The 27357-nt window shown below is 41.1% G+C and overlaps 1 protein-coding gene across 1 annotated transcript in view; it reads left to right on the top strand.

Moving 5' to 3' along the window:
- Window positions 1-27357, top strand: part of LOC109917899 (collagen alpha-1(XXV) chain) — a 620002-nt gene that overhangs the window by 337013 nt on the left and 255632 nt on the right. The window contains exon 3 of the mRNA XM_048603420.1: window positions 13822-13866. Within this exon, the coding sequence (XP_048459377.1) occupies window positions 13822-13866 (45 nt within the window). The remainder of the gene's footprint in view (window positions 1-13821; window positions 13867-27357) is intronic.

The following is a 27357-nucleotide window of genomic DNA, read 5'->3' on the forward strand; positions in this document are numbered from 1 at the left end:
TATAGAATTCTTTCCTCTTTGCACACAACTGAACTATTAGCTAGAGTCCTCCTTCAGAAAATGAATCAATTTACCTAGGAATTAGCAAAACTCACAGTAAAAGGCAAATGGGTTTGCAATCCAGATCATTTTGCTTTGGGGCTAGTGCTTGACTGCAGAAACACAGTCACATGAAAACGCTTACTCCTGGTAAATCATTTACCTTTTTGTTTTGCAAAAGCTGTCATGTTCATCGTTTTTGCAATCAAACGCTTTTTTGTTGTTCTAAACTTACCTCCAGTAGGGTTCATTTAGTAGCACAATAAACTAAAATGAAATCCTCCTCATTGCCAGTGGTGACAAGATTCTTCACCCATTGCAATGCTCTGAAAGAGCTGCTTTCCAACTTTTGCTAGTTTTCATGGATTTAGTCGAAATGTTTAATAATTCTTTTAAAAAAATGCAAGTTGGCTTGTTAGTAATGATCCATGGCTTTTGACACTAGAATTTATACCTAAAGGAATGGATGGGATGTGACATATAATTCAAATGGATTTATGCAGTGTTGAAAAGACATGTTCCTTACTTGTAGCTCAACGGCGCATTCTTTGTATGGGGAAACGTTTAACTGTCAGCTTTATCAGGTAAATCCTGTGATTAACAAAGGTAATAACATTCTTTTACAAGCCAGCAGTCATGTAGCACCTGCACCCTATAATTACCTTTTTGGAATAGCATGTTTGCATGATTCCAACAGATGATGACTTTTAAACTTGAAAGTAAAAAGACAATGAAGTGTAACTCTCGCATTTTGAAGTGGTTAATTATGGGAGGTTTTGCTCCTGTCAGAATAGGAGCAGCTACCAGAGATAAGAATGATATGTGGCATCTATATTGACACAGCTTTTCACAAGAAAAATCAGACACTGTGAAATGCCCATTTGCAAGCAAGGGGATAAACCAATAGTCTGTTGTGATCATCCACTTCTACTGCATTTTTAGGAATGTAAATGTCAGCCAAAAACAATCCTGATGTTCCCATTCCAGAACCTCAGGCAGTTATATGAGAGTTACATTGATCTTCAGTGGGGTTTTTGTGCTTCAGATAAAGGTGTTAAGGTGGTCATTGCTTCAGAATGTGGCCTGGGGCAATCCATTCCTTAAATATTCAAGATATCCTTTCATTTCATTTAATGATGGCTGGGACCAACATGACTCTCAAGAGATTCTTAACTCAAATCAAAAAATTGAAGTACAAAAGTTTGCAGGTACCTTCTGAACAGTTGAAAATCGGTTCAGCTTGACTTTCCACTGGATTGAAGTAAAACGAACTGCTATAGTGTGAACAGTACACTGGCCACACTCTGGAGTAAAGTTTCTGGTTTTGTACTGATACGTGGTTAACGGTCCTTCACACATTCTAAAGGTTTTCTGGAACTGGGCCTTTAATCTACCAATTAGTAACACAGAAAACAACAAGCAATTTAATTCTGGGTGGAAAGCAGGGGAGGGACCCTAGATTTTCAGTTTGGAATTTGCCCTGGGAAGGGCAGGCAATTTTACACATCTGGATGTTATTAACATTTCAGCAACCTGCTCAAAGTGGGTGTAAAGATGAATTTGGCTGGCATTCAACTAAGTCACAGAGCTCAGTAAGTTTCTATGGCAAATATTGTACTTTGCTGTTTCTCTGTCAAAGCATCGGTGATGGAGACTGTGGTCCATAACCCATTAAACTGCCTCGGGGTCAATTTCAACATCTGGCCTTGTTAGAACAGAAATAACAAATTTCAAACAAAGGAGCAGGCATCCTAATGAAGCTTGCAATTTGGGGACCGAACAAATTCGAGCCAGCTATGACACCAGGCTGGCCCAAAGGTTGGTGCAAGGGATAAGAAAGTAAAAGGGAGGGTGGGAAAACCACAAGCAGCAATATTTATGTGGAATAACAAGGCTTAGAGCTGGATGAACACAGCAGGCCAAGCAGCATCAGAGGAGCAGGAAAGCTGCCGTTTCGGGTCTAGACCCTTCTTCAGAAATGGGGGAGGGGAAGGGGATTCTGAAATAAATAGGGAGAGAGGGGGAGGCGGATAGAAGATGGATAAAGGAGAAGATAGATGGAGAGGAGACAGACAGGTCGAAGAGGCGGGGTTGGAGCCGGTAAAGGTGAGTGTAGGTGGGGAGTTAGGGAGGGGATAGGTCAGTCCCGGGAGGACGGACAGGTCAAGGAGGCGGGATGAGGCTAGTAGGTAGGAGATGGGGTTGGGGCTTGAGGTGGGAGGAGCAGACAGGTGGGAGGAAGGACAGGTTAGGTAGGCGGGCTGAGCTGGGCTGGTTTTGGGATGCGGTTGGGGGAGGTGAGATTTTGAAGCTTTTGAAGTCCACATTGACACCATTGGGCTGCAGGGTTCCCAAGCCAAATATGAGATGCTGTTCCTGCAACATTCGGGTGGCATCATTGTGACACTGCAGGATGGACATGTCGTCCAAGGAGTGAGAGGGGGAGTTGAAATGGTTCACGGCTGGGAGGTGCAGTCGTTTGTCGCGAACCAAGCGTAGGTGTTCTGCAAAGCGGTCCCCAAGCCTCCACTTGCTGTTCCCGATGTGGCCTCCTCTACATCGGGGACAGCGGATACAGTATACCACATTAGCAGATGTGCAGGTGAACATCTGTTTGATGTGGAAGGTCTTCTTGGGGCCTGGGATGGGGGTGAGGGGGAAGGTGTAGGGGAGGTGTAGCACTTCCTGCAGTTGCAGGGAAAAGTGCCGGGGGTGGTGGGGCTGGTGGGAAGTGTGGAGCAGACAAGGGAGTCACGGAGAGAGTGGTCCCTCCGGAAAGCAGATAAGGGTGGGGAGGGAAAAATATCTTTGGTGGTGGGGTCGGATTGCAGATGGCGGAAGTGTCGGAGGATGATGCATTGGATCCGAAGGTTGGTGGGGTGGTACGTGAGGATGAGGGGATTCTGTTTTGGTTGTTATTGCAGGGAGGTGGTGTGAGAGTTGAGTTGTGGGAAATGCGAGAGACACGGTCGAGGGCGTTTTTGACCACTGTGGAGGGGAATTTGCGGTCCTTGAAAAACAAGGACATCTGGGATGTCCGGGAATACAATGCCTCATCTCGGGAGCAGCTGCGGTGGAGGCGAAGGAATTGAGAATACGGGATGGCATTTTTGAGAGGAGGTGTATTCGAGGTAGCTGTGGGAGTCGGTGGGCTTGAAATGGATATCGGTTTCCAGGTGGTTGCCAGAGATGGAAACAGAGAGGTCCAGGAAGGAGAGAGAGGTATCAGAGATGGTCCAGGTGAATCTAAGGTTGAGGTTGAAGGTGTTGGTGAAGTGGATGAACTGTTCAAGCTCCTCATGGGAGCACGAGGCGGCGTCGATACAGTCATCGATGTAACGGAGGAAGAGGTGGGGTTTAGGGCCAGTGTATCGACGGAAGAGGGATTGTTCCTCATACGCTACAAAGAGGCTGGCATAGCTTGGGCCCATGCGGGTACCTATGGCCACCCCCTTTGTCTGTAGGAAGTGGGAGGAATTGAAAGAGAAGCTGTTGAGAGTGAGGACAAGTTCAGCTAAGCGGATGAGGGTGTCAGTGGAGGGGGACTGGTCGGGCCTGCAGGACAGGAAGAAGAGGAGGGCCTTCAGGCCATCTGCATGGGGAATGCAGGTGTATAGGGACTGGACATCCATGATAAAGGTGAGGTGTTGGGGACCAGGGAATCAGAAGTTTTGGAGGAGGTGGAGGGAGTGGGTGGTGTCACGGACATAGGTGGGACATAGGTGACACCACCCACGCCCTCCATCTCCTCCAAAACGTCCGATTCCCTGGTCGCCAACACCTCATCTTTATCATGGACGTCCAGTCCCTATACACCTGCATTCCCCATGCAGATGGCCTAAAGGCCCTCCGCTTTTTCCTGTCCCGCAGGCCCAACCAGTCCCCCTCCACTGACACCCTCATCCGCTGAGCCAAACTCGTCCTCACCCTCAACAGCTTCTCTTTCAATTCCTCCCACTTCCTACAGGCAAAGGGAGTGGCCATGGGTACCCGCATGGGCCCAAGCTATGCCTGCCTCTTTGTAGGTTACGTGGAACAATCCCTCTTCTGTAGCTACACTAGCCCTAAACCCCACCTCTTCCTCCGTCACATCGATGACTTTATCGGCGCCACCCCGTGCTCCCACGAAGAGCTCGAACAGTTCATCCACTTCACTAACACCTTCCAGCCCAACCTTAAATTCACCTGGACCATCTCTGATACCTCTCTCTCCTTCCTGGACTTCTCTGTTTCCATCTCTAGCAACCACCTGGAAACCGATATCCATTTCAAGCCTACCGACTCCCACAGCTACCTAGAATACACCTCCTCTTAAAAATGCCATCCCCTATTCCCAATTCCTTCGCCTCCGCCGCATCTGCTCCCGAGATGAGGCATTCCACTCCTGGATATTACAGATGTCCTCGTTTTTCAAGGACCCCAACTTCCCCTCCACAGTGGTCGAAAACACCCTCGACCGTGTCTCTCGCATTTCCCGCAACTCACCCCTCCCCGCAATAACAAGCGAAACAGAATCCCCCTCGTCCTTACGTACCAACCTCCGGATCCAATGCATCATCCTCCAGCACTTCCGCCATCTGCAATCTCACCCCACTGCCAAAGACATTTTTCCCTCCCCACCCTTATCTGCTTTCCAAAGCAACCACTCTCTCCGTGACTCCCTTGTCCGTTCCACACTCCCCTCCAGCCCTGCCACACCCGGCACTTTTCCCTGCAACTACAGGAAGTGCTACACCTGCCCCTACACCTCCCCCCTCACCCCCATCCCAGGCCCCAAGAAGACCTTCCACATCAAACAGATGTTCACCTGCACATCTGCTAATGTGGTATACTGTATCCGCTGTTCCCGATGTGGCCTCCCCTACATTGGGGAAACCAAGCAGAGGCTTGGTGACCACTTTGCGGAACACCTATGCTTGGTTCGCGACAAATGACTGCAACTCCCAGTCGCGAACCATTTCATCTCCCCCTCCCACTCCTTGGACAACATGTCCATCCTGGGTCTCCTGCAGTGCCACGGCGATGCCACCCGAAGGTTGCAGGAACAGCATCTCATATTTCGCTTGGGAACCCTGCAGCCCAATGGTGTCAATGTGGACCTCACAACTTCAAAATCTCCCCTCCCCCTACCACATCCTAAAACCAGCCGAGCTTATCCCCACCTCCCTAACCTGTCCTTCCTCCTACCTATCTGCTCCTCCCACCTCAAGCCCCACCCCCATCTCCTACCTACCAGCCTCATCCCGCCCCCTTGACCTGTCCGTCCTCTCTGGACTGACCTATTCCCTCCCTAACTCCCCATCTACACTCACCTTTACTGGCTCCATCCCCGCCTCTTTGACCTGTCTGTCTCCTCTCCACCTATCTTCTCCTTTATCCATCTTCTATCCGCCTCCCCTTCTCTCCTTATTTATTTCAGAACCCCCTTCCCCTCCCCCATTTCTGAAGAAGGGTCTGGACCTGAAACGTCAGCTTTCCTGCTCCTCTGATGCTGCTTGGCCTGCTGTGTTCATCCAGCTCTACACCTTGTTATCTCGGATTCTCCAGCATCGGCAGTTCCTACTAGCTCTGTAACGATATTTATGTGGAACTGGGAGCACCAATATAAGAAATGGAAATGGAAAGAGCTATAGAAAATCAGCAAGTCTGGCAGCGCATGTGGAAAGAGAAACAAAGTTAGTGTTTCAAGTTCAATATGATGCTTCTATGGAACTTCAAAGAAGAATTATACTGGACTTTAAACATTAAGTCTGTTTCTCTTTCCACGGACGCTGCCAGACCTATTGAATTTCTACACCTCTTTCTACTTTTGTTTCAGATTTTCAGCATCTGCGGCATTTTGTTTTTGTTTGAGTGCCCTCTTTTAAGAGCTGCTCAACCTTTCAGTACTTCAATTTTGCACCAGGCTCTTACAGCCAGCAAAAGACCCCAGTCTGTACAATATTCCAGCACTTTGCTGGTTTCCTGTGGGTGTGCTACTCTTTGTTGGTGAATCCATATGAATACAAAATCAGGCACATTTTCGCTGTCAATAGGATGGTTATGATGCCTCACAATTACGTACATTTATGTGCCATCCTCCCCCATTTTTCAGGCACAAAATAAACAGCATGAGTTGAATTCTGCCCACAAAAAGATTGTGAGCACAATTTCTTTCTACCTTGGTGAACCCGAAAACATTGGACAAATAATATGGAGAAGAGCATAAATATTGGAAAATTGATACAGGGTTACTATCTCATGGATTGGGACACATTAATTCATGAGTTGCTTTAGCATTCATTAATTGCTAACTTAACAACCTTGACAGGAAGGGGATAGAGAGATCCCCAGTGACAGCCTGCCCAATTAACTGCTCCTCCAACTGTTGTATAACCAATTGCTTGATAAGGATTGATTGTGGATTAGTTGATATAAAACAGTAAAACTCATAATCAGTTATAAAGCAAACTTCACAGCAGTAACTGATTTCCATGTGCGCAGCTTGCAAACCCCCAGCAGATTTCCTGGCAAGCAGATTTCCAACATTGTATACACAGAGTCCGTTAAAGGTGAACTCTCTTCACGGCAAGGTGCGCATACAATATCTCCCTCTTTTATAAAAGGAACGTTCAATACATACAATAACAAGTCAGCCTTTGAGTGTCTATAATATATAGGTAATGTGATCTTGTGATGGCAACATTGTCTGGAGCTATTGACGTTTTTCTTTCATGGACTGCAGTTGCTGTTCCAGAATTTGCTGATCCTAAAGAACAACTGCCAGGATTTACTCCACAATAACCATTGACTGATCTCATTCCTCAGCAATTTCAACTGTTTGGCTTGTTTCCTCTATATCCTTCTTGATTTCTTTGTTTGAAGCATCATTACTTGCATTTATTTCTGAAATATCTGCCTCATGAATAATTTCAATTCCTTATATGCACTTTGCAACTTCAACAATTTTTGCAAGTTTATCATTTTTTTCCCCAGCTTTGCTTTGAGCTCAAGCTAATGTTTCTGTCGCTGCTTCAGTTACACAGCCTGTAGTTCCTCCTACTTCCTTTTTATTTCTTTCAACTCTTCATTCCTCTTTGTGAGTTAAGCAGAGATATCACACAAAGATGTTACCATCTCAGAGAAGGGATTCTCAAGTTTGGATTTACCCCAAGATGATTGTTCAGTCTTTATTGTCCACAGTTAATTTTTCGGTCCACAGCAGAGAGTTGAGATTTAAGCCCCATTATTTCAAGATAAAATTATGTATTCAGTTCTTCTTTCATATTCAGTTCTTCAAGAGTTTCTTGAATCATTTGCTGTAGCTTCTGTTGTGCCTCTGATATCAGACTGATTCCATGGATTTTGACTCACATTAAGTTATGGCATGCTGATATACTTGTAATTCCTGGTTTAACAGCGTCTACAGTGTCCATTTGGATTGACTGTACTTGCACTCCAGCACTATTAATCGTACACGTGGAATGGGTGAATCTTTCTATCCTCAAAGTTTTATAATTGTAGGTCTCATCATGAATTCCCATATCTGTGGTTACATGTTTTTTAGAACTTGTGAGCAGTTTTTGGCTCCTGTCTCTGTGTCAATCTTAGCCAATGACAACTGTCACCAGTGTTTAGAGGATAGATAATTTGAATGTTTTGCAAATACCTTTTCAGGCTTGATGACATTGATGTTTCCCACAAGCTGAACAGGGTGAAAGATGTGTTCACTCCTTGTATTGTGTACATAGTCAGATTCTGGTTTCTTTAAATCACTTCATAGATACCAGAGGGTCTTTATTGTAGCTTCAACATGCTCCTTATATGCAGTTTGTTTGGGTTGGCTATGGCTTTTTGTAGCTGCATCACTGGTTTCTCTTGTACACTGCCTCAGTCAAAAGCCCTTTCTGCCACATGCATTGCAAAACTGATTGAAAGCTAAGCATTTCCTTGGTACACGCACATTGCTATATTTTCCAGATGTCCGTTGATTCCAGTGAAAGTGTCAACAATTTAATTTGCACTTAGAGCCTACAAATATTGTTGGCCTACAAATATTGTTAGCCTTTAAGGGTCACTTCAAACTTGCATGTTTCCTTCAATGCCTTTTCTACAATATAGTCTTTGGTTTGTTTAGCAAATCTTTCAGGAAAACTTGCACCGAGTGGATGCATTCAGTAACTCAACAAGCCCAGTTGCTAGCTCCTTATCTGAAAAATCACAATGAGCCCCATTTTCTGCATCATCCTGTAAAGTGACCTGGGATTCTGTAGATTTAGTCTCAATGGTATGAATTCTGGTTGATGAATACTGAAGTTTAACTTGCCTCTAAATTGGTCTTCTCATGTGGCCCACAAATTTTAGTTCTTCAACTGTTAAACCTGATGTGTTAAGTCTATACAGACCTTCATTCCCAATTGCTGAGAAAATGTTTAATGGCTTGGTTTTTTTTTTGCATTGAATGCCATAACTTTGAATATCATTAAAACATCATTGTTGTGTCCCAGTTTAAAGTAGAGAATTTTGTGGACATTCTGATCATAAGCTTTTGATCTTTCTTTACTTGCTATCGATCTGGCACACACCCAGATTACACATCTTTTTCAATTGAATTAGTTTGGCTTCTCAATAGGAATTTGTCTCATTACCAGCAACACTAAATCAAACAATGATGTCAAAGGTTGTCCCATACTCTTTAGCATGATTTAAGACTGTCAAACACATGTTTTACAGTTAGATTAAATTTGCATGCACACACACACACACTCACAAAAACACATGCATGCGCACACAAAAGACCTTCCCCGTTACTTCTCCAGGATAGCTGTCAATGTTGCCCTGTCATCAGCCAATGGAAGTACGATTCAGGATACAGAATTTTATGGCATTTGTTAATTTTCCCTTTCCAACTAAGCAGTGCAATTTTCACTGACGAGCAGAACTAAAATCTCTGTCAGATTTAGTCAATGTGCTCCAGATATTGGCTGGGAGCTGCCCTCAGACCATTTGGCTAAAGTTTGTTCTTCAGTAGACACAATTTTCTGACCAAATTACATCAGTTCTTCTGGGGTGGGATAGAAAATTGATGGGAAACTGTACTGCTGGATTGTTGCCCATTTTTGTACCAATCTTCCGCCAGACACCGGAAGAACACAATTAGATGCGAGCAGATGTGTTCATGTCAAGAGTGATATCAGATGTTACATTTTCCACATTACCACTTAAACAATGCTGGTCAATAGTCATGTAACCTTTTCCTCGAATCCAGTGGTAGAGGGAGATTTTAATTTTAGTCGGGTGCTTCTAGAGTGACAGATGGTGTTAAACTTCAATTGCCTCATTCTGGAAAACATAATGAAATGTGATTTGCTCAAAAGTGCTATCTCTCGCCATCAAGAATTGCACAGAGGTAAAGAGAGCTCATATCTATCTAGATAATGACTGGCCATTTTTTTGGTGGTATAATTGCCAGAATTCTACACCAGCCATGAATTAATGTGTTGATACAAATACTATCCCATCAGTCCTTGACCCTACTATTACTACCATACGAAGTATTATGCCAACTATTAGTTAGCAGGGTTCAGAGTCTGCCAACCTCAAAGCCTTATTTTTTTCTAGTTAGAATTGTCTTTATATGATCATAGTATAGACAACAATACTATGCACTGGGAGGTTCGGTTCACATCAAGACTAACTAGAATAAAAGCAAAATACCGTGGATGCTGGAAACTTGGAAAAAAAACACTGAAGATGTTGGAAAAAGTCAGCAGGTCTAGCAGTATCTGTGAAGAGAGAAATAGATTTAATGTTTTGGATCTGGTATGATCAGTTCTGACAAAAAGTCATACCAAGATGGACTAGAACAGAGACAATAACCCAGCAGGTCTGGCAGCATCTGTGAAGGGAAAAACAGAGTTAACGTTTCGGGTCCGGTGAAGGGTCACTGGACCCAAAACTTTAACCCAGTTTTTTTTTCCTTCACAGATGCTGCCCAGACCTGTTGAGCTTTTCCAGCAACTTTGTTTTTGTTCCTGATTTACAGCATCCGCAGTAATTTCGATTTTTAGAGACTATAACCCTTCAACCTTTACATTTACAGTTGTCCGCCAACTTGATTTAATTCACTTGAATTTCCCAGTTAAGCATTTTTTTTTATTCCTGTCCAGAATAAAAATATTGCTTGCCAGTTTGGTGCCAAGCTCCCAATTCACAATCCAGTTCACTGTTAGAACAGTATAGAGAAAAGAAAAATGCATGGTAAGTGGAAACCCAGCAGTTTTCATGGATATAAAAACTGACCTGGCCCAGGTTAAATGCAGTGCAAAACTGGTAGAATCATTTAATTCGTGGGGAAAGAATGTAAAAGTATCCCACTGTGAAAAAAAATGCATTAAGATTCCTGAGCTGAATAAACTGATCAGTCCAAATTTCAAACAATCAAACATATTTAACACTTAGAACGACATTGAGAAGGAAAGCCAAGATAAAACAAAGAGTTCAGGAAAACAATGGAAACGGTGATTAGAAAGACTAGAGGAGAGTACAAGAAAAATAACTAGCCAGAAACAGAGAGAATGAAAGACAACAAAAAGCCTTCTTTCTTCCTTTATGATAAATCACATGTCTTCAATAACCTCCGGTAGGTAAATCATCATAATTTTACACGAAATTTTAGCAAACTGTGATACAATTAAGGATAGACTCATTTAGATATTATTGTATATTCTGTGTGCAGTAGAAATGTTTTGAGCGTGGTCTTCATGCATATTTCATGAAGAAGCTACATGTCCTGACTGTAAAGTGACTGTGAGTAAAATTGTATTGCTACCTGAACTTCTTTGCACTGAAAGCAGTATCTCTTACATCCACAAATAATTGTGGTTTGTCAAGTATTGTCATCCCTTTCGAAACCCATGCTGGGTCTGAACATGTAGTGATTTCATGGTGAATAACAGACTCCAAATCCTCATTGTGACAGGTTAAGATAACTTCTGCAATTACCTAGATTAGCTCAGTCCATTTTTCAGCTATTCAGTCGTGGGATGTGGGTATCTCTGGCTGGACAGTATTTGTTTCCTGTCCGTAGTTCCCCTTGAGAAAGTGGTGGTGATGAGCTGCCTACTTGAACCACTGCAGTCCACATGCTGTAGCTGGAGCCCCAATGCCCTTAGAGAGGGAATTCCAACATTTTGACCCAGCCACACTCAAGGAATAGCAATATATTTCCAAGTCAAGACGATGTGTGGCCTGGTGGGGAACTTGAATTTGGTAGTGTCTCTCCACCAATTTAAAGAAAGTTGTTACATTGGTCAAGCTCCAGTTCCTAGTATTCTATCACAGATCTCTGAAATATAATTTTTAGACACATGAATTTCTTTTTTCTAATTTTCCCACAGAACTGACAGTCTGTTTCTTTGGATCCTGATGCTTTGTCAACCTTTGTCTCAATTAAATTAACCGTTTCTTTTCCATTTGTCCATTATAATATCATTCATCACATGCTCAATCACTTATGATTTCCCTCCACATTGATACCCTTCTCTTCAGTAAAGACTCATAGAAAGTAGTTGTTAGGTATACCAACATTTTTTCAGCAATTAGAAATCAACATTTTCCTCTCGTGAGTCCCACCTGACTGTTAATAAATGTAATTTCACTGATGTGTTAGTGGGAAAAGAAACTTACCCAGCCTTTTATTTTTTTTCCTCACATTGTCCCTTTGTTTTTTTTAAATCCTGTTTTTAACCATTTATTGTAGCATATTTCTTTTTGGTTTTGCCAACATTATTGCTAGACGTCAGACTCTACTCTTGACTGAAAATTGGTTCCTATCTGTGGTATCCTCAAATTATTGGGAGTTTCCTTTCTTTCTAATGAAATATATTTAGTTTGTATCTTTATAAGTGCCTTTACAGCTCTGGGTCAATCTCCCCTTCCACCTCATCTCAGCCAGCTCTTTCCTCAGCTTCTTACTCTACTACTCCAATCTGATATTTCAGTATTTTTTTTAAACTGAGACATCTCCTTTTAGAAGATGATGAATTTGTAGGATGTTAAGGAAAAAGCCAGGACATAGAACTAAGTTGGATAAGTCTTTCAAAGAGCCGGAACATGCATAACATATGGAACGGTGTCTTCTCTGCTGTAAAATTCTAGATCTTATATCAGATCTAGTTGGACTGTCGGGTCAGTGGGTCCCAATTTTATACACGCATTTAGAACATACTACTGATTTATTTCATTACTCATAACCATGTCAACACCTCCATACCTTAGGCAAACTGCTTGAGAAAGAAGAACATTTTGGAAATATCATACTCCCTTTTTACCATTTATTCTATACATGTCTCAATCAATAATTAAAATCTCTTAAAAAAATAATTTTGTTGTTTGACTGCAAATTTTCACTGAAAAGAAATTAGAGGTTTGAGGAATATTGATAACAATACAACAAACCTTTATTTATTTAACTTCAATTACGTTGACTCCGAAACCCTTCTTAGACATCATGGACTATCTCATATCCTCACATTACCTGTATTGTCAATCTACCTCCCCTACCCTCCAACGCATATTATAATCCATGTATTGATTTTACATTCATGCTTTGTCTACAGCCTTCTTGCAACCAGTCCTTTAATTTTCACCCTTTATTTTGGTATTGAATTCTCTCTTTCCCAATGTTGGTAATATTCCCAAAATATAATTTTGTATCCATCATTTGAGTTTTGATGCAATCTGCATAAATATGCCCTTTAAAGTTCCTAAGTCATTTCTCCCCATATTATTCACACTTATGTGGATTACCAGCACTAGATCTGGACCTGATTTCTTCAGGTTCTTTCCTCAATATGTAGTGATCTAGCTCCAGGTTGATAGCATGACATTCTGAGAATTATGTTTTTCCAGCACATGTGGAAAGCTATGCCTCTTATTGTCCAGTAATTTTAATTTATTAATATTTTCTTATAACCTCCAGCTGTAACCATCTATTATGCATGCAACTTGCAATCTAAACAGTATAATATTGGAACATCTTTTAATATGCCAACAAAACTGTCCACAAAATTTTCACGGCACAGTTTTATATCAGATATTGTTGCACTCATTTTATTTATATTTCAACCTTTGTTTTTGTAGAATAAAATGACATATAATTCTTTTGTTAATTGGTTGTAGATCACTTTATCCCAGGTAATGCTTTGAATTTATGCCCAGGCACATTATTTTGAGGACTATCAATATTATCTACCAATATCTTTCAATGGCAGCAAGCAAGGTAGCACTCATTAGGTAGATTATGGAAGTTGCCCTGTACTGTGTTAGAAGGTGTGGAGCAAAGCTACCTCTCCATTCAGAATCTTGGTCTCTTCACTAAAACATCAGTATTTCACCAGTAATTGGTAAAAAATGAATCTCAGAATGAGGTAAAGTAGATGTAACAACTTGAATTCAGAAGTTGTAGGCATTAGAGAAGGTACTTCTTTACAATGTTCCATGATAATGTGCAATTAGATCCATTAGCAATGCTAAATTATAATTCCTCAGGCACTTCTGAAAAGACGTTTTTGTGCCAATGATCATCAAATCTGTGGAATTTAAGTACCTATTGCACATTACACCAAAGATTAAAGAGGATTGATGTGTTTATGCTCAATGCTAGTAACAAAATGTCTTTTTAAAAAAAAAGACCGATAAGAAACAATACTTCAGAATTGCTTTCTTTCTTATTTTCTGTTAATAATGAGCATGCACATTACTGAGCAACAATTAAATTAGATTCTGTCTTCTCATTTATAGGTCCTCCGGGAAAGCGAGGTAGAAGAGGTAGGAATGGAGAACCCGGTAAGTATTGACTGACTTCAAAATGTTGTTTTTCTCCACATCAGTCTATAAGTCATTAAAGTACAAAGTTAGTCATAGCAAGATGTTTCAGATTAAGTCCATTATTCCTAGCCAGGCTTATACTTTATTGATCATAAATATTAGGTTTATTCTGTAGTGATGTGAAAGCGGCATCCCAGCATGAGTTGGAGTACTGGAATTGTGTTTTCTCTGCACCAATATGGAATTGTTAATGCATTGAGGAAGACAGCTGTAATCCTTGGCATTAAACTTCTGCTTTTTCTATATAGAGTGCTGCACATTTACGGCAGACTAAGCTAATGAGGGAGAAAAGGTCTTAACAAAACCCACCTGTGAATTTTTCAAGTGTTCAAAGCAAGAGGTGAAGAGTTTCAAAATGTGTTTATTAGATAAATGGATATTAAAATCTAAAAGAGGGCCAGGTGTGATAATACTGGAAGACAAATATTACAACAAGTATCCAGTTGAGGTAGCCTTGATTTTTTAATGTTTTTCATGAATTGATGGAACAAAAAATCATTAGGAAGCTTTCCAACTTTTTAAATCATTTTAACATCTGCACTCAAAGAATTTTTTGTCCCGGTTTTGTCAAAATGTTAATTAGGAGGTCACTTGTTTCTTATATGAGGTATTGAAATTTTCTTTGTCTAAATCATGTTCTCTTGAAAGCTTTGATTATTCCAAATATCTGAAAGTCTTGTTTTAGTCCGTTTCTTCCCACATTGCTGCATGGTGCTAAAATTTCTTAAATTGCTAACCAAGTAGGCAACATGGTCGAGGGTCAAGAGGAGAGTATCATGACACGCATAGAATAAAGTGAAACATAGAAAAGAAGCCAATTTAAGAGAAACTAAACAGGCCAGCTCTGACCATCTTGGAGATTCACAGATCGAAACAAATTTTACACCAGGCATTTTGGAAAGTGCATTGGTAAATCACGCCTTATTCTGTTAATATTTTCTACACATGTGTCTAGTTCACAGCTGGTTTACCAAACTTGGTGACATATATTATGGACAAGGATTTCCCAGGTGCTTGATAAGCATCAATGACTCATTATTTCAGGTGACTTCTGATTGATTGATAGCTTTTCATTGCTGCTGGCAAAATCACATTCTCACAAATCACACACTTCAGCTGCATATTTCCACAATTTGATTAAAAGTTGATTGACATTAATATAAAGCTGACTTTCCTGACAATTTCTTCCATAAATACTGAAGCATAATTTAAAAAAAAATTCTGATTTACCTTACCTGCTGAACTCTCTGTTCCACAGCTACCTTTCTTCTACCAGACAGCTTATGTAGCTTTTATTCATTCATGGGATGTAGGCATCACTGGCTGGACCAGTATTATTGCCCATAACCATGTTTCATCAAAGTGTGAGTAAAACATACACTTTCTAATTGATCATCAGGAAACAGTGTCTTATTCATTTCATGCCAAAAACTCCGTCCTCTTGCACTATCTCCGTTTGTACACCTCATTGATAACTCAAAATGTTATTGAAATAACTCATAGGCTAAAGCTGCACCTGAGCCACATCTCATATTCATTTCTCAAACAGCATCCCTGAGTCTTCTAGCCAGGATCTTGCCACCACACGGTTCAACTTCACGAAACATCTGTTCCAAATTACATGACTCTTGACCCAGTCCCACTTTTAAAAAAAAAATTAGCACTAAAATGAACATTCTTGTCCTGGTTGTCAAGTTATAGAGCCATAGAGATGTACAGCACAGAAACAGTCCCTTCGGTCCAACCTGTCCATGCCGACCAGATATCCTGAACTAATCTAGTCCCATTTGCCAGCATTTGGCTCATATCTGTCTAAACCCTTCCTATTCATGTACCCATCCAGATGCCATTTCCCTTCAGAGGACTTCATGCCAGCTGAACTTTTCACTTCTTCCAGTTGTACATCTCATCTCATGCCATATAGTCATCTTATCTGCCATATTGAGGGCTGGTAAGCTCAGTTGGCTGGACAGCTGGTTTGCAATACACAATATACACCAACAGCATGGGTTCAATTCCAGTACTGGCCGGGCCAACATGAAGGTCCTGCCTTTACAACCTCTCTCTTTGCCTGAGGCATGGTGGCTCTCAGATTAAACTTACCACCAACTGTCTGTCTCTGATGAAAGAATGGTTCTCTGGAGCTATATCAACTGTACTTTTAAGGCTCTGTTAGCTCAGCTGGCAGGACAGTTTGTCATGCAGAGCATTACCAACAGTGTGGGTTCAATGCCCACATTGGCTGAGGTCACAATGAAGGTCCTGTCTTCTCAACCTCACCCCTCACCTGAGGCATTGTGACTCTCAGGTTAAACCACCACCAGCCATCTCTCTCTCTCTCTCTCTCTCTCTCTGTCTCTCTCTACTGAGAGGGCAGCCTATAGGACTGCATCTTATATACCCACTGCCTTACTGCTGTCAAGTGTATCTCAGTTGATGACAGAGAATTCTGAAATTTGACGCTACCATTTGAAACTCTCCCTCCAACTGTCTATCCATTCCTGCCTTCTAAAAAAAACTTCCTTAAAATGCAGCAAACGTTTTATTAACCAGCATCGATTGGACAGGAGTGTACTGATTGATTAAATATTTCAATTTATGAAAAGGTCTGCAATGAAAATCAATGTAAAAACACACAGTAAGTAATAGAAACGTAATGCTGGGGAGGCATATACGCATCACTGTTATACTTTATTTCCAGCATAAATCACTTAAGTAATAACTTGAATAAAACGTATCAGCAGACAGCCTTATCATGCACACCCTTGACTGACTACTTAGACATTGCAATAATGCAGTAAACTTTCAACATTTCAGGTATATACTTGTTGCCAACATACTTGGAGTGACGGTTCGTTAGGTACCAGTTAAAACAAAGTTTGCTGTACGCAATTTTGACCGTGCTTTTGCTGAACTAATTCTTTACTGTTTCTACTGGTTCTGGGAGAACTGCATTCCACCTTATGTACTGTCCCTCGCCCCATCCACCACCCTCCATACCCCTGCGGTTATGGATATTTCTTGGACCAGGGCAGAAATTTTTTGTTAAATCTCATTAGGTCTTGTCTATAGGATGAGTTGTGAGCAAATTTCGGATAAATTTTTTGCAAGGTCACAAATCGAGCGTGCGTCCAGAATTCTGACACACTTGGCTAACGAAGCCAAAGTCAGTGCTAAGATAAAGATTGACCCCTATAAAGTTAGAAAAACATTGCAAGCATGTTCAACAGAAATAGCATACAGTGCTTGATTCTTGAATGAAGGATACCTCCTGCTCAGCTTGTATTCTGAAATAACTCAAACTATTTAGTTTCCTGCACAGAAATATGACAAGCTAAAAGAGCTGATGATTACAGGCCAATGTTTCCAAATTGAAGAGCAAAGAAAGTAAAACAGGACATTGACAAATAAAATTATTGAAGCACATTTAATGTGACACCTCATCCTCTCCACAACAAGTCCATTATTACTCTCCCACAGTTTTATTAAAATAATAATGTGGGTCTCTTGCCTTATAATTAATTCCTTGAATGTTGCTTTCTTCCTTTAAAGTCAGCTGTTCATTATAAAATCTTTGAATGTGTGAGCAAAAATAATTAAATTCTTATCAGAACAAAGCAGGTATGAAGCCCAAAGCAAACTTTTCATATTAAAGTAAATCTAAATTCTTAATATTCTTAGTCAACAATATATTTTAATTGATGAAACTTAAGTAAAAATGCAAATAGTAAGCACAACTAGGGACATAACAACAAATTGAAAGGAACTTAAAATTAACAGATTGCCTTGGCCAGAGGATTTATATTCTAGGTTGCTGAAAGCCTCTAGGAAGCAAATGTAAGAAATCATTTGCCACTGATGATTTTTTTTCATCATTGGAAATAGACAAATGTTGGACCTAGGTCTTAAAAGGAGCAAGTGTTCTAATCCAGGCAACAGGAGCTTATTCACCAGACGTTGATAATGAGTGAAATGACGAAATCTAATTATAAGGCCGAAGGATTACGTATGACAACCACATAAGAAACAGAAAGAGAAGACCCAGAAAAGTTATTTGACTTCTTCAAGGATATTACAGATAAAGTAAATGGATCCCTATAATTTATTTGGATGTTAGAAGTTATGCAACAGTGTTCCACATGACTGCCATTTAATTAAACTAAGAGTCTCTAACGTAGATAAGAACAGAGGATTGGATTAGGAACTGGCCAAAAGGTAGGAAGGAAAGAGTAGCTGTAAGATGTGTCAGCGTTACAGATATTGAGCAGCAGATGTTCTCTTGCAAAAGCTTGGTGGAACCATGAGAAAAGATAGCTGTTTTGCAGAACTTTATGCCATTTCTCTGTTGCGTCCTCTGTCAAGTCATAGTCATAAATCATAGAGTCATACAACATGGAAACAGACCCTTCGGTCCTACGAGTCCATGCTGACCATACTCCCAAACTAAGCTAGTCCCACCTGCCTGCACTTGGCACATATCCCCCCAGCAGCCTAGCAGAGAACTACCAAGGATTATCATATGCAACATTGTTATATGCAACATTTGATTAAGGTGTCCAGATCCATGATCTGGATACCTTAATCAAATGTAACCATGTGAAGTTTGTTGGTTACATTGGAATAGGAAGAGAAGCTCAGGTAGAGGTTGTAGCCAAAGATGCGCTGAAAGAATTGGGCCAGAAATGATTTTGGAATCACTTCCAGTTCACCACCAGAACTTCGCAGAAATTTGACAGAAACCCCATTTTTGCTGTGTAAATGGGATTTTTGCTGCGCTGTCAGTAAGGTTAAGATGGCTAAATATGTGCAAATTCAAGAAAGTTCCTGTCCTTGGTTTAGATATGTAAATATAAGCAGACAATATAACAAAATGAAACAATACGCAAATTTGGCATCAATATCTGAACAAAACAGAATCTATCTGTGGGAAGATAAGGATTCTAGGCCCAAGACCAGCCTGTCATAATAGATTGGTGAGATTATAATTTTAGACTTTGACGAAGCAATCAGAAATTTCATGGAATGTTGAGATGCCCATCCAGAAGAACAGAATACAAGTCTATAGATATTATAGAATCTAACATAAAAAGAAGTTAGATAGAAGTAGGACATCCCACTCCAGCCTATACCAACATTTTATAATATTACAGCTGATCTTTTCCAGACCTCAAATCCTCCCTCAGTATTTCAGAAAATCTACCTCCTCTTGAAAGTCTTGCCATAATCTAGCCTTTCCAAAACTCTGGTGTAGAGAATTCCTTCAGAGATAGTAGGAACTGCAGATGCTGGAGAATCTGAGATAACAAGATGTAGAGCTGGCCTACCCGAAACGTCAGCCTTCCTGCTCCTCTGATGCTGCTCGGCCTGCTGTGTTCATCCAGCTCTACACCTTGTTATCTGTCGAGAATTCCTGATGTTTGCTGCCCGCTTAGCATAGACATTCCTTCACTTGTCAGTTTGAAATGAATGAACCCTTGCATGGGTGGAATTTTATAAAGGTCTTAGCGATGTGGACAATAGGAAGATGTTTGACAGAATCAGACAAAAAGGCCGGAGAGGCCCATCTTGACATCAAGATCATCCTTCTCCTTCCTTTTACGCTTTCCACAAACGGCCTGACAAGATTCTCTGTAGTCATACTCTTTCCCTAGCTACCCTCTTGCTCACTTTGAGATTCTCCTTAATCCTAGTTTCCAAGAACATTTCATGGCCCCCTTCTAGCCCTCCTTTTCCTTGTATAAGTTCTTTCCTTCTTCCTTTATAATCTTCAAGAGCCTGGTCTGATTTCCTAAACCTTATATATGCTTCATTTCTCTTTTTGACTAAACTTGCAATATCTTTTGTCATCCAGAGTTCTTGAATGTTGCCCACCTAATCCTTCATCCTCAAAGGAACATACTGGTCTGAACTCCAATCAACTGACCTTTAAAAGAGTCCAACATGTCAGATGTCAATTTACCCTCAAACAGCTGCCTCCAATCTAATTTTTCCAGTTCCTTCCTAATACTGTTGTAATTAGTCTTTCCCAAATTTCACACTTTCACCCAAGGAACAATTGTATCCTTTTCTATAATTATCTTAAAACTCACAGAATTATGATCACTGCTCTCAAAATACTTCCCCTCTGAAACTTTGAATGAGTCAGGCTCATTCCTCAATACAAGGTCTAGTACACACCCTTCCCTAGTTGAATTATCTACACATTATCTCAAGAAACTCTCCTGAACGCCCCTAACAAATTCTGCCCCATCTAGGCCCCAAGCACTAAGGGAATCCCAGTTAATATTGGGGAAATTAAAATTTCCCACTGTAATAACCCTGTTGTTTTTTACACCTTACCGTGATCTTCCTCTATCTGTTCCTCTATCTCCTGCTGGCTATTGGGAAGCCTATAGTATAACCCCAGTCTAAAGACTGGACCTTTCTTATTCCTGAGCCTCACTGGATGAGCCCTCCATCACATCCATCTTAGTGCAGCTGTGACATTCTCTTTAATCAGTACTGCAACTCCCTCACCTCTTTTATGTCCCTTTCTATCACACCTGAAACATTGAAACCTTGGAATGTTGAACTGCCGGTCCTGCCCTTTACTCAAACAAGTTTCTGTAATGGCTATAATATCATATTTCCAAGCACTAATCCAAGCTATAAACTCATCTGTTTATCTGTTCTTTTCCTTGTACTTAAAAACAGTACTTCAGACTGCCAGTCCCACTGTGTTTATTAACCTGGCTCTGCTTTCATTTAACCTATACCTTTCCCTCATGCACACCATATGCTGACCCACTGCTCCGGTTCCCACCCCATTGCCATACCAGTTTAAACCCTTCCGAGTAGCACTTGAAAACCACCTGCAAGGATATAGGTGCCCATCCAGCTTAGGTATGGCTCATCCTTCTTGTATAGGTCCCACCAGCCTTCGAAGAGATTCCAATGAATCAGATATCTGAAGCCCTCCCTCCCACATCAGTTTTTTAGTCACTCATTCATCTGTTCATTATCTTCCTATTTCTGGCCTCACCAGCATATGGCATAGGGTGTACTCCCGAGATTACAACCCGAGAGGTCCTGCTTTTCAACTTTCTACCTAACTCCCTAAATTCACTTTGCAGGACCTCATCTCTCTTCCTGCATATGTCATTAGTACCAATACAGACCAAAACACTTGGCAGCTCAACCTCTCCTTTCTGAACGTTCTGTGCCCACTCAGAGACACTGTTGACCAGGGAACGAGTGAGAGAAGATGTTGCATGCAATAGTGAGACTGGAAGAGCATGAGCCTTAGTGGGAGGTGGGTGCGGCAGCAGCAAAGATAGAGTAAATGTGAGCTGGCAGAGGGAAAAGTGTAGCACTTCCCCTGGTGCAGTTGGGAAGGTCATTGACACTGCTGATCTTTCCTCTGCACCTTGGAGACAGCAGTGACCCGGCTGGACAGCTCAGACCAGATCGGCTGGATCTGGTGGTATGGCCTCCTCTGCCGATGCTCCAGGAAGAGAACACTTCTCATCAGGACCACGCTGTCCTCCAGGCCAATGTCAGAGAATCACAGTGCCTTCTTTCTCTTCTTCACCATCTTCAGACTCTGTCACTGACCAAGCAGGGTAGTGTTGAATTGCCAGAGCTCATCCAGGTGCACATAGCTTGGGCACCAGGGATGCCAGTGTTTCAGTGGACATCTGTTGAGTGGCAAGTTGTTCTGAAAATATATAATTATAATTATATAATAGTGATATAATGGGGCTAGAATCATACATGAGAGATGCCATAAGACCATTATAGATAATTAATGAGGCAAATTTTGGAAAATATGGTAAACAATTGTAGTGTAAGCTCAACTTAACTCAGACTTTGCCAAAATAACTGTCCACAAGTTTGAGACTCCCCCACTTCTCAACAACTTCTCAACAGTTACCCTGTCAAGCCCCCTCTTAACATTTCAACAGATCACCCAACATTCTTCTAAACACTAATGAATAAAGGTCTAACCTGTCTAGCTATATTTGATAAGTCAACTGCTTCGTTCCTGTAACCAAGCCAATAGAATCATAGTATTATGCAGCAGGGAAACAGACCCTTTGGTACAACTTGTCCATGCCAACCAGGTTGCCCCAAACTAAACTGGTCCTGAACTGCCTCCAATGCCAATATATACTTTCTTAAATACAGGGACCCAATGGTACATAGTACTCTAGATGCTGCCTTATCAATACCTTGGAGGGTTGAAACTAAGCTTCCCTATTTTTAAATTTCAACGCCTTGCAACAAAATTCACCACCTTAATTATTTGCTGGACAAGAAAACCCAGATCCTTCTGCACCTCTCTTTTTTGGAATCTCTCTCAATTTAATAGACTGTCTTTTGATTCTTCCTACCAAAGTGCATGACCTCACAATTTCCTACATTAAATTTGATTGCCAATGTTTTGCCCACTTATTCAATTTATACTAAGGCTGTGTCACGCTTCTATTCTCAAAATTTCATTTGTAAAATGGCAAAATCTATATCAGAGGTTCTAATTTAAATTACAAGAACTGACAAGGTGATCACAGGGACAGAACATAAGGCACACCAGCTGCCATGAGGGATAAACATTCATGGACAGAATGGCCTTTTCTTGTATTCTTATGTAATATGTACTTCGAAGAGAGACTGGACTAGACAAACTTAGCATGCTGGCTCAGTACAATGCTGTCATTCCTCAGTGACCTGGACTGCCCTTTTGAAAACAGGCTTGGCTGAGATTCAATCTGTCATGTGCATTTGTGAGTTTACAGTACTCACATCCTTGATGGTAAGTCTTTGTTGATGTTGATTGAAACAGTCTGTGAAGCTGGCAGCTCTGTCCCCTGTGCCAGATTACAGATGGATTTAGTTGAAAGAAATTCCAAGATCTGCACCAGAAAGTGAACTGTTTTTGAGCCTTTACTTGTTATACTAAAGTCCCCTGATGAGCAAAAAGTGCAGGTGCATTTTAAATGAGAAGTGCACCACACACCCCAATGAGAATGTGAGAATAAAGAGAGAGGATAGTGCAGTCGCCAGGCCTGAAAGAGGGGCCAAACTTTTTGAATATATAAATAAGGGGCATAACATCTGATCGCGGACCAAATTGTAATTTTTCTCTGAAACTGGTGGCACCAGCTCTGGCTGCATTGATAACACCAAACCTGAGATCACCTTCCATGTGTGCTTAGGCTCTGTGGAGATGGGAACTCCAGTCGTTGGTGTCCTTCTGCCTCAGGCTTATTTAACAACACGAGACCTTTGTGAATACCTCCACCCTTCACCACCAACCCCACTGATCAAGAAGCAGGAGGACAATAACAAAGATGAGGCCTGATGTAAGTTGCTGGAGCATCATTCACCCAAACTCTTGGAATGACCAGAGGAGCTGACAAAGAATTCTGACCTGGAATATAAATGTTTGATTTCATCATCAAATGAAAAATCTAGGCTCCAATATGAAAGGTGCCCTTTAATATCATCTGAAATGTTCTTCCTCTTTAAATTTTCAGTGTCCAGTCCATAAGCTTAGTCTCCACCTTGGGGGAGGGTTGTAGACAGGCCGGGATGTCTTTACTATCATTTAACACATTACAACATTGGCTGCACAGCCCAGTATAGACAGTCAGAGCTGCAAATACCACTCTCTTACTTTGTGGGAAGGGGTTGGATTCTCTGTCTCAGTAGGAAACTGTACTATCTGGCTCAGACCAAGGGTAAATAGCTCCTGACATAGCTTCCAAACTTTTGAACCAAATTTGCAGTCTCAAGCTCATTTTTTCAGACCGAATGTCTTTGGAATAGAAGCCATCTTAATACCGAAGTGGGAAATCACAGAATATATTCTTTCCATCTCTGAGAAAATTACAGACCACTTATAATGCAAGGACACTAGAACTTTGTCGTTACAAGACATACTTGTTTCCCCTCTTGACACTTTTGAATCCAAGCTACAATTTTCACTCATCAACAGCATTTTTGTAGGCTTTGCAGTAAAAGATGATGGTGCCATAATGAAACAAATTATTTTATAAAGAAAAATTACATTTTAGAGATCTATAAGAAAATAATCATGAACTTTAATTGGAAATCTCAGTCTGTAGTAAGAAAGTGGCTAATGACATTCACAGGATGTGGACGTCACTGGCCAGGCCAGTATTTATTGCTCATCCCTAATTGCCCAGACTGCAGTTGAGAGTCTTGTATTAAGGATGTTCCTGTGTCTACTATATTGAAGGCACTATATGAATGCAAGATGCTAATGGGGTTTCTTTTTTGGATATCTCAGCATTGCAGAAAATAAAGAATTTAACCAACCCTAATGCCACTATCTGCCTGCAGTTCGGTTAGGATCAGATGCCAGCCCTCAGAACTGGTGAGCCAGACCACAGGAAGAAGCCTTAACAATATTAACGGCACGTTCATGATGCCAGCAGAAATGCTTAAATACCATTATATTGCATTCTCCAGAAACTGAAATAAACTATAAAACAGAATGAAAAATGGAAGGTTTCTTTCCTTCAGTCAATAGCCTGAAATATTAACGACAACTTGTGGAACTTTGATAATGTTCAGAAGGAACAATAGATAAACTCGCTTGAAAATGTAAGTTATGGGAAAAAATGGCAAACATCACCTCACAAAGTGTAAGACTTAATAAAGGAGAGTTTTTATCGGCTGAAGTTGAAGTGCTTGTCACATGGTAGTGATGACAGTAAGAATCCAGAAGGTCAGGTGACTACTGTGCTCTCAGCCAGCATCCCCCGCCTCCCCCCCCCCACCCCGCTCCCAACCCCCAACATTGCCCATAGGAGACAAGGGAACACAAACTAGCTTTTTGTTTGGTGCTATGGTTAAACCCATGATTAACAACAAATCTGTAATTTTGGAGCCAAATACATAGTCTTGAGCATTAACTTAGAAGTAAAATGGCTGATTATCAAAGTTGAAAAGGAGATAGGTTTGATTATTTTTGGCTAGTCTGCAGTTTGCATGTGTGTGGTAGGAAAATAAACTATTCAGACAAGATGTCTCATACTTACTACTGAATATCTGCACCAGAATCTTGATGTTTATGATTAAAATAATTGTTTGTATTGTAAGATTCAGGTTTTTTAAATCCAATTTTCCCTGTTTTATATTAAGGGGGAAAAAAATCAATAACTCTGGCATTTTTATACATAGAAGTTTGATGTAATAATTTTCCTCGAAAGAGCAAATAATAGATTTGAGTTTGATGAAAAAAAGACACATTTCTGTTGAAGCTATTCATCTTGTCCACATGAAGGCAGATTTTGAAGCAAACCAAATTAAATAGAAATTAACATTTATACAGTATGAGGGGAGAGTGCTGATTGGTTGAGGTGTTGCCATGGAAACTATAGTTAATGATGACTGACAGTTAACTGCCAAGCCTTTTCTTTTAACCAATGAGATATTAAGAAATGACTGAAGACATTGGGTATTGCAACAGCTATGGGCCCCGACAACATTTTGGCAATATTGCTGAAGACGTGAGCTCCAGAACTAGCTGCACCCCTGGTCCGACTCTTCTTGTATAATTACAACACTGGCAGCTACCTGGCCATGTGGAAAATTGCCCATGTGCATCCTATCCACACAAAGTAGGACAAATCCAATCCGGTTTACTATCACAATACCAGCCATTTTGTTTTTATGCATTCACAGAATATGGGCATTACTGGCTAGACCAGCATTTATTGCCCATTTCTAATTGCCCAGAGGACAGTTAAGACTTAACCGCATTGCTGTTGGTCTGGAATCACAGGTAGGCCTGACCAAGTAAGGACAGCACTTTCCTTCCCTAAAGGGCATTAGTGAACCAGATGGGTTTTACCTGACAATCAACAACTTTTAATTCCAAATTTTTATTGAATCAAAATTCTACCGTCTGCCTTGGGACTCAAACCCAAGTTGTAAGAGCATTATCTAGGTTGTTGGATTAGTAGTTCAATAATAATACCACTAGATGATCACACTCTCCCTTATTCTTTTAATTATCAGCAAAATGATGAAAGATACTGTTGACAGCTATATCAAACAGTATGCACTCAATTGAATGGATGTGTGGAGGTGTTGAGAGTGGAGAAGGAGTGGACCAGGGAACAGTCCCTGCAGAAGGCTGATGAGGGAGGGGAGGGGAATGTGGATCTGGTGATCGCATCCTACTGGAGGAGGCAGAAATGGCAGCTAATGATCATTTGAATGTGGATGCTGGTGGGGTGGTAAGTGAGGACCAGGGGGACACTATTACTGCTGTGAAAGGGAAGAGAAGGGGTGAGGCCAAAGTGTTGGAGACAAATTTAACACTGCTGAGGGCCATGTCAACCACTGTAGTGGGGAATCCTTGGTTGAGGAAGAAGGTAGCCATTTCGGAGGTTCTCTGGTAAAAGCTGGCATCATCAGAACAGATATGACAAATAACTGAGAAACTGGAAGAATAGAAGAAAGTCTTTACAGGAAACAGGGAGGCGGGGTGCGAGGGTGTACAGTCAAGTGAATCATGGGCATCAGTGGGTTTGTAGTGGATATTGGTGGCCAGCCTATCCCCAGAAATGAAAACAGATGTTGAGGAAGGTGAGGGAGGAGTAGGAGATGGAACAGGTGAACAATGGGAGTGGGATAGAAATTGGAATTGAAATAGATAATTTTTTCCAATTCCGGAGACAGGAGAAAGAGGCAGCACTGATGATGTCATTGTACTAAAGAAAGTGTTGTGAGGAAGACCAAGTAGGATTGGGACAAGGAATGTTCCATATATCCCACAAAGAGACAGCCATAATTCTGGCCCATGTGGGTACCCATGATCACACCTTTGATCTGAAGACAGTAAAAAAAATTAAAGAAGAAATTGTTCAAAGTGAAGATGTCAGTTTTGCCAGACCTGTTGTGTTTCTCCAGCAATTCCTGTTTTTGCTTCAGATTTCTTTGGGTTTTTTTTGTTTCTCTCCTGTATTTCTTACTGAAATAACTGCACAGAGGCCAGTATCCCATCACCAAGTCATCCTTTATTTACTTGTGCACAGTGCATTGGCTGTGGCCAACCAGCTCGGAGTCAGTGCCCTGAACTGAGGAGATTCTAAACCTCCTGGTTATATTGGTCAGCCAGGGCTTTCATGATTCACCCAGGTTAACCAACACAATCAACGACCTCATCAATGAGGTCAACCTAGCTCCAATCTCTGCAGTTTTATAGGTTCACTACAAACCTATCAGCAGAAAGCATGGTAGTGAACCAGCCTGTGGTTGGAGGAGCAACTCAAAATGTTTTTCCATTTTTGAGGGCAGGTTTTCTTGGATTGGCCATCTCCATGAATGAATTTTCTGAAGCGACTTGAAGTCTTTGGGGCTGATTTTTCCACTAACCCCATATATGATGTGCATTGTCATGATTCCTTTTATCATATCCATTCTCATTCTAAAACA

The sequence above is a fragment of the Rhincodon typus genome, chromosome 1, assembly GCF_021869965.1.
Source record: "Rhincodon typus isolate 14 chromosome 1, sRhiTyp1.1, whole genome shotgun sequence".
Classification (NCBI taxonomy): Eukaryota; Metazoa; Chordata; class Chondrichthyes; order Orectolobiformes; family Rhincodontidae; genus Rhincodon; species Rhincodon typus.